This window comes from Sinocyclocheilus rhinocerous, unplaced genomic scaffold (genome assembly GCF_001515625.1).
Source record: "Sinocyclocheilus rhinocerous isolate Xijiao unplaced genomic scaffold, SAMN03320098_v1.1 scaffold1201, whole genome shotgun sequence".
Classification (NCBI taxonomy): Eukaryota; Metazoa; Chordata; class Actinopteri; order Cypriniformes; family Cyprinidae; genus Sinocyclocheilus; species Sinocyclocheilus rhinocerous.
In genome coordinates, this window is record NW_015654059.1 from 157,029 (window position 1) to 165,559 (window position 8,531).

General features: G+C 34.3%; 1 protein-coding gene across 1 annotated transcript in view; it reads left to right on the forward strand.

The window, feature by feature from the left end:
* Window positions 1–105: 105 nt before the first annotated feature.
* Window positions 106–8,531, forward strand: part of cax2 (cation/H+ exchanger protein 2) — a 9,402-nt gene continuing 976 nt past the window's right edge. Inside the window, exons 1-19 of the mRNA XM_016523176.1 lie at window positions 106–211; window positions 1,256–1,408; window positions 1,521–1,621; window positions 1,703–1,811; window positions 2,358–2,477; window positions 2,557–2,618; window positions 2,824–2,973; window positions 3,445–3,630; window positions 3,764–3,863; window positions 4,607–4,748; window positions 4,827–5,010; window positions 5,098–5,197; window positions 6,322–6,443; window positions 6,540–6,577; window positions 6,713–6,825; window positions 7,047–7,186; window positions 7,268–7,362; window positions 7,496–7,574; window positions 7,672–7,780. Of these exons, the coding sequence (XP_016378662.1) occupies window positions 160–211; window positions 1,256–1,408; window positions 1,521–1,621; window positions 1,703–1,811; window positions 2,358–2,477; window positions 2,557–2,618; window positions 2,824–2,973; window positions 3,445–3,630; window positions 3,764–3,863; window positions 4,607–4,748; window positions 4,827–5,010; window positions 5,098–5,197; window positions 6,322–6,443; window positions 6,540–6,577; window positions 6,713–6,825; window positions 7,047–7,186; window positions 7,268–7,362; window positions 7,496–7,574; window positions 7,672–7,780 (2,155 nt within the window). The 5' untranslated portion in view covers window positions 106–159. The remainder of the gene's footprint in view (window positions 212–1,255; window positions 1,409–1,520; window positions 1,622–1,702; window positions 1,812–2,357; window positions 2,478–2,556; window positions 2,619–2,823; window positions 2,974–3,444; window positions 3,631–3,763; window positions 3,864–4,606; window positions 4,749–4,826; window positions 5,011–5,097; window positions 5,198–6,321; window positions 6,444–6,539; window positions 6,578–6,712; window positions 6,826–7,046; window positions 7,187–7,267; window positions 7,363–7,495; window positions 7,575–7,671; window positions 7,781–8,531) is intronic.

Genomic DNA, 8,531 nt, shown 5'->3' on the forward strand with positions numbered 1-8,531 from the left:
AGCGTATTTTGGGTTTGTGTTGTCAGACCAGTTCGAATAATTTATATTAGCGAGATCTGGCAACACGGCCGCTCGGCGTAAGTGCGCTTGGATCACATGAGAAGAACTGTCTGTCATTCGAGACTGTGCGTGGAATGACCGAGAAGAGAATGTGCTGAAATGACAACGAATGTAGAGACGCGAAGAAGAAAACTCGACACAGACAAGCAAGGTAAACGATAATACAAAATAAGGCCATTTTGTGTAAGCTGAAGGACTAAAAAGAATCCACTGACTTGTATTGTCAACAGTGCAATGCGTTATTTTATTACAGCAGACAGTTACACCTTTGTTCCAATTACTTAGGACTTTTGATATGTAACACTGGATGTAACATGATCATTAATTCACGTGACATGAATAATGCTTGACTGTCCATTGTATTTCACATTAATGGATTTTTATAACTTGTTTTGTGATTTATCCTGGACATAAATGAATCAGAATTTCTCATAAAAGGATTTCTTGTAATGCATTTGCAGCCAGTCAGGTTTCTGTTGTGAAATGGTTCTGAAACCTTTAGACCGCATCAGTCTACACTTCCCCAATTACTATACAAGTGTTTCCTGTCGGCAGATTTCATATCTTTGGCTAGATCTGAATTAAAACGTGTTGATGTTGACACCCAAATATATTGATATAATTGCATTACATAAAATATAAAACCAAGTGGAATTTATTACAAAGAAATAAAGCGCAAACACTTTTTAAAGAAAAACATTTAAAAAAAGAAGTTTAAGTTTGAAATTAATAAGGCTTAATGTTTAAGATCTATGTAATTGCATATAAAATTTATATTTGTTTGGATGACACAGTTTTGACATAAACTAATTAACTTAACATGATGCATATTTGTCAGTCATAAATGAAACATAAAAATTAGATTTATGTCACTACTAATAAACCAATGTGTATATGTCAAATACACAGTAACCAGGTTGAGATATTTATTATAATTACATGTAAGCCAATCTCATACATTTAAGCCATATTTGAACCATGTTCATTATTACGTTTTAGGTACAATTAACATTTTTCATTTTTAAAGTTAAATTAATGTTTAGCCTACGTTTTTCACAATTAACAGCTTTATGCTGCCGATTCTACGGAATTTGAATGAATACGTTTGGAAAATATTATTATTTATATAAAACCAAATAGATGCAAATGCTTAAGTTAATAATAAACCATGCTATGATTTCGTCTCATTCCTCAGATTCTCCAGAGGACCATGATGGAGGTCATCAGCCTGCTTCATGCTGTGACAGGGTTTGTGTAGCTCACGTTCACTCAGAAGCCAGCGATGCTCACACTCACTCCTGTTTGTTGCAAACAAGCGCCTCCTGCACACCGAAACACCCACAGAGAAGTGAGACCCCATACACACTTTGCAAAAGAGCAAGGGTGTTTTTTTTTCTGTACTTGCTTTCTAACAGGATTCTACTACCCCTTATTTGTCCGTCCTTCCAACTTCTTTACAGCATGCAGCTTTGGGGATGAAATATGGGATGAGAACCCGTGCAAGACCACCATAAGTGCTGAAAATGAAGTTGAGGCCCAAAAACTCGCGAATAATTATAAGGTAAATGTGCACTGAGCACATATGTCCAGTTTCATTTTGCGTATTTTTGATGCTGATGTCATTCTGTTCTCTTCATTTAAGTTTGGCTTCAGGAAGTGGAAGAGTCATGTGACAGAGCGTCCCTTTGAAGACAGGTCGAACATTGTGAAGGAGCTTTACTCTGAGCTGAACGTTATTAAACCTTATTCAGGTTAGACCAAGCTCTTCTCATTTCCTTCTGTAGTACATGTATAGTCCCTGGAAAATGTCTGTCCATACCTACTAATTTTTTATTATTACTATTATTTGAAAATAGGAAAAATAAAGCAATTAAACTATGAAATAACATAAATGGAAGTATTATAGTTAATAAAATAAATTTGTTTAATTAATTAATTATTAACAATTACTAATTGCATTTATTATTAATTATATAATTATTTTTATTAAAGTATCAAAACTTCTTTCAAACGAGTACTGTATATTGCAATCAACAGTATACTTTTTTATTTAAGAAGAAATCTAGAAAATGTTGTACTGCATTATTTTGATGATGTTTTATTGTACAAAAATAAAGGAAATCCAATAAATAGAAAAATGTGGCATTACATTTTACCAAAGTCTCTTTAAGACAAGTCATGTCACTCGGCGGCCATCTTTGAAACGCCTCTCGGGCATGCAAGTGCAACTCCTATATACACACAATTTGTTCCCCTTTACTGTAATAACATCAGTCTCTTTTATTCTCGGGTTTCAGTGGGTTCATTGTTCGCTTGTGGCAATGTTCTCTACGTGTTTCTGTTTGGCTGGTGGATCTCTCTGGTTTATGTTTTCGTTGGACTCCTAATGTTCCTCACAGTTTTTGGCATCCCCTATGGTAAGAATTTATCTAAATAAGTATTGATACATTTTAGTGTGTCTCTCTGGATCACAAAAGTGCCGCTTTTTTGTTTCAGCTAAACTTTGCTGGAAGTTGTCCTGCTATTTTCTGTGGCCATTTGGAAAATCGATTGACAAGGTTGTTTCTTTTCATATCCAAATGCAATTTGTGTGGTTGGGTACTCTTGATCTTTGAATCAGTCTTGTGGCAGCTCTACACACGCAATGTCTCTTTGAGCTGGTTTTCACTTCCCTGCTCTGTGTAAATCAGGCTTTCATCACATGCCTGTTCATGAATGCTTTGTGGTTTGGAAGGGTATTGAACAAAATGTTGCTGTTTTCAGGCCAGTGTCTCTGTGCCAGAGTTCAGTGTGAAGATCCTCCAGGATAATTCCACTCTGGAGGCAGAGGAGGACGGAAAGCCTTCCTCTCCTCTCCTGCTGGGGGAGACCATAGAAGAGCCCACAGAAAGTCCACAGAATGACCACTACTGGGTGAGAAGCATGAATATATATATATATATATGAAATGTCATAGTCACAGTGAGACACTAATAATAAGAGTAATGGCTGCTTTGCTATCACAGGAATAAATTACATTTTAAAATAAAATAGAAAACATTTACTGTAAAATATAATTATTATATTTTACATGACTGTTTTACTGTATTTTTAATCAAATAAATGCAGCATTGGTGAGCGTAAGAAAAAAATCCTACCAACCCCAAACTTTTGAACAGTTGTGTATATAATATACTTTTATACGTTTTAATCACCTTTTAGCTTATTTGCAGTTCACTACTTTGGTTGAGTACAAATGTTTTCAAAAATTGCTACGTAATTTTACCTTGAATTATTGTTGCACTGTCCTTAATTGAGAATATTACCTCTCGGTACACTATGGCTAGCATTTTTGTCTTCTTCCTGTTCGTTTTTTGTGCTCACAATGAAATCATTTGATTTCAGTGGCGTATGAGCACATATGTATGGCTGTTGGTGGGCTACCCTCTCCTGGCCGTAACACACTCTGTATTGTGCCTGATCTCCTGGCTGCTGGTTTTCACCATCCCTGTGGCCAAGATGAGCGCTAAGACCTTACATACCATCCTGCTCATACCCCCCGAACACATTCACATCAGCCAAGCCACAGAGGTGAGAGCACTATACTGCGATTAGAAAGGCCACTGAGGTTTTGCCATCTGTGAATTAATTCAAATTATGTATCATATTTGCAAATTCATACAATTTAATGTCGATAATTTTAAGATTTGTATTTTTATTTTAGGCTCAGGAGCATGAAGGCCGAGTCATTTTGTGCTGCTACCATGCAGTGAACCTCTACTACTATAAATACACAGTTGATGGGATCAATGTTTTTGCTGTCAGTATCCTCAACATCAAATTACAAACACAGACGTTTAAACTTGTAAATCTTTAGTTCTGATATTCAGAAATATGTTTTCAGTTTTTGTTTTGTACCTCTTCTACACCAACATTCAGAAGTTTGGGGTCTGTAAGATTTTCTAATGTTTTTGAAAGAAGTCTCTTATGCTTCCCAAAGCTGCAAATATTTGATAAAATACAGCAACAACAGTAATACTGTGAAATTATTACAAATTAAAAGAAGTGTCTATTGTAATTTATTTTAAAATGTCATTTATTTCTGGAACTTTTTGGAAACCATGAGAAAATGTTTTTTTCAGGATTCTTTGATGAATAGAAAGTTCAAAAGAGCAGCAGTCATTTGAAATAAAATCATTATAAATGTCTTTACTGTCACTTTTGATCATTTTTATGCATCGTTGCTGAATAAAATATTTATTTATTAAGCAATTATTTAGTAATTTCTTAAAGCTTTATAACCCCAGACTTTTGAATGTGTACATTGTTGGTTTTAGCATTTTAACCAAGTTAGATTATTTGCATCTTTTTTTAATAAACTTATTTTGAATATTTTTAAGACATCTTGTGGCTGGCCTCCTAGTGGACTGGTACAGTCCAGATAAGAATACTTTTTATTTCAATGTAAAAAAAAAAAAAAAGAAAGTTAATTTTTGACATGTTTACTGTCATTACAATTCATGCTTGTTTTTTGGGAGGGCATTTTCCTTACATGGAGTTACTACAGATCTCTTACTATTAGTTATAGTATCATTAGTGATTGGTTACGTGGACAAATCAAACCAGTTTGTCAGCTCTGAAGTCAAATTTGCCACAGCAGTCATCTCTATCATTCCACTCTCATATTACATCGGCATGGGCATTGCAAGGTGAGCAGTTACACCAGAACAACACCTGAACTTCACAAATGCCTTTGACATCAACAATATTATCATCTCTATTCTCAGTATTTCCGCTCAGAGTAACTTTGCTGTTGGGGCCGTGGTGAACGCTACGTTCGGCTCCATCACAGAGTTGACCTTTTACATCACAGCGTTGGTCAGAGGTCATCACCAGGGGAATAAGTGCCTGCAGGAGATCGTGAAGGCGGCTCTTACTGGAACCCTGCTGGGCTGCATCCTCTTCATACCAGTATGTGATCCGTTACCCAACTGAGGATCTTAAATCTGCTAAGTGTGCAATGCATGACCATTATATTTGTGTGTGTGTCTCTCTCAGGGGATCTGTATGATAATCGGAGGGCTCAGGCACAGGGAGCAGAGGTTCAATAGTCGCTCGGCGGGGGTCAGCTCCTCTCTGCTCTTCATATCAATAGGGGGTGAGACGTCATGTGCTATGAGGTGGCAAAAATGAGCTTGTTATTGCGCTTCTCTCCTGCTGTAGTAATTAAAGACAATGTGAAATGACACTGTAAACACATTTAACTTCCACATTGTGACATAATTTTTAAATAAAACTCATTATTATGTAGGAAGTAATATAGGGAGGGAACTAATTTTATATAGAATAGAATAGAACAGAACAGAATATAATCAGTTTTAAAGGTGAAAGTGTGTAATTTCTGAGATACTAGTGTATCCATAAAGCATTGCAAAAATGGCTGTTTTCAAGCAGGTTTCGTTGGCAAACATTGGTTGGAAAAACTCACAAAATTCTCTAAATATTAAATATTAAAGATATAAGGAAGCAAAAAGAAAAACATGAATTTATTAATTTATTTAACAATAAATTAGATAATTTACACAATTATATTCATTTATTTATGAAAAGTAAAATTTTATTAGGAAGCTAAATAGTAAATTTTGTCATCAAAAACATCAAAAAAAAGTTGTGAATTGAAAAAAAAATTGAAAATACATTATTTCGTGAAACAGATTACCAGATTAATCATCATTATTTATTTTCTATGGAACTAAAATAGTCTTCAAAATTAATGGATTTACAATATATAATTCACAAATAGCTAATTAATATTCACAAATGTTCAGTTTTAATTTTACATTGTCTTTAAAATGCCTGGTACTAATATTTTGTGAAAATACATTATTTTATGAATTCAATTACCAGAGGATTCCATTCTTTCATCACAGTCAATCATCATTATTTATTTTCTATGAAACTAAAGTAGTCTCAAAATGAATGTTTACAAAACATAATTCACAAATGAGTAAGCTAGGCTTATATATTTGAAAACAGCAAGTCACGAAATCATAACCTAATTCATATTTACAAAATATGATTTGCAAGTAAAAACAAAAGATTTGTAAATTCAGTTATGCATTTGGAATTTCGCATTTTGTGAAAAATCACTAGGTTATGAGTTTTTCGAAATGCTGTTTGCAAATGTATAATTTCATTTTTGAATATGTGAATCATATTTTGTAAACAACTACATTTTGAGACTGTTTTTATCTCCATAATTATCCCCTGTGTTGTCTGTAGGAGTGTTTGCCCCTACGCTCTTCTCCAAAGCCTATGGGAATCTAGTGTGTGAGGACTGTACCAACTCTACAGGGACCAACAGCAGCGGATCCTTCATGTGCAAAAACTGCCACTACGACCTGGTGAGATTACAAACATGAAAACATGAAGCACGAAAGAGAAACATCAAGCCATTTGATGCACAGTTCTATAGTCATCCTTTCTTTCTGGTTCACTAGAGTGAAAACAGCTACAGCCTGTTTCACAGTCACATTGAGTAAGTTTTATAGTATGAACACTTTCATTTTGTATACGCAGTACTCACAGTTCTTCATTATTTTAATGTTTTTAGTATTAATAAAATATTATTAATATATTTTTGTTGTGGCTGTTGACGTGTTATTTTTTTAAGGCCTCTAGTGTACACCATTTCCATTCTACTGCCCGTATCTTATATCATCGGCCTCATCTTTACTCTTAAAACACATTCCCACATCTACGACATTCACGTTGGTGAAGGAACGGGTGAGTTTGTTCAATTTTGAAATAAATTAACTAATACGAAGCTTTGAACAGACACATGGTCATCACAAAAATAATGCTTTTTTACATGTATATCAGCCCAAAGGTGTCTGTTAGGGTGTAGTGATTATAATAAGATTCATTTAAGAATAATAGGCGTCAGTTGGAGGTCTCCAACATGATATAAACACAATGTGTGTGTGTGTGTGTGTGTGTGCACGCAGGTCATCTCGGAGCGTCAGTGCACTGGTCCCGATGGAGAGCTTTGCTTATACTCATCGTTGCCACGGTGCTGATGTCTGCATGTGCCGACCTGACCACCGAACACATCCAGCCCATTCTAAGCCACTCATCTATGTCTCAGGTTGATAATGCAGTAATGCATCATGCAGATCAATACTAATATATTTCTGTACGTATGATCTGACCCTACTCTTCATCTCAGTATTTCATAGGTGTGACTGTTTTGGCCATGGTCCCTGAAATCCCAGAAATTGTCAATGGAGTGCAGTTTGCTCTTCAGAATACAATCAGTTTGAGGTTGGTTTGTTCTGTAACACTTCAGGCATCAGGAAATAGCAATGAACAACATTTTTTGTCTCATTAATTCAACCTTGGGTTTATTTCATCAGGTGTTTTCTACTAAAAATACATGCGTTTTGTCTTTTTACAGTTTCGAGGTTGGAAGCTGCATTGCAGTGCAGGTGTGCATGATTCAGATCCCCATCCTGGTTTTATTCAACATCTTCTATGTGAGTGGTTTTAGATAATGCTGTTTTGATGCAGACACTACAGATACTCAGTGATAGCTTGTATCAGTATGTTTTCCTTATAATCTTTCTGTGACAGGATGTTGGCTTTGTACTCATCTTCAGCGACCTGCACCTGTGGGCCAGCATCTTTAGTGTCATCGTTGTGAATTATATTTTTATGGATGGAAAGTCTGATTACTTTCAAGGTAAAAGTTGAATATTATTTAAACCAGGGGTTAGTAACTTTTCCTTTTTTTGGCAGTTTTTGACAAAAAATTGCAGACTCCTGCTCAAAAACTACAATACCATTCAGACGTTTGAGATCAGTAATTTAAATAATAATAATTAAAAAAATAATAGATTTATTAAGCAAGAATGCATTACATTGATCAAAAAATAATTTTGTTGTTGCAAAAAAATCTATTTCAAATAAATGCTGTTCTTTTAACTTTCTATTCATCAAAGAATTTTAAAATAAAATCTTTCATGGTTTCCCACAATTGTCAACATTGATAATACTAATAAATGTTTTTAGAGCACCAAATCAGCATATTAAAATTATTTCTGAAGGATCATATGACACTGAAGACTGGAGCAATGATGCTGAAAATTCAGCTTTATCATTACAGGAATAAATTACATTTTAAAATATATTCAAATAGAAGACAATTACTTTAAATTGTAATAATATTTCACAATGTTATTGTTTATACTGTATTTTTGATCAAATAAATTCAGCCTTACTGACATACCAACCCCAAACATTTTACCAATCACACTTTTGGATGGTAGTATATTTATTTCTGTATAAATGTTCCATTTATTTTATCAGGACTTCTTGCAGCCATAAAGTTGTATAAAGTTGTTTTAAAAAAATCAACATTACAAAAGCCCTTTGTGATTATGTAAGCTGTTTATATACGTATGTATATATATATATATATATATATATATATA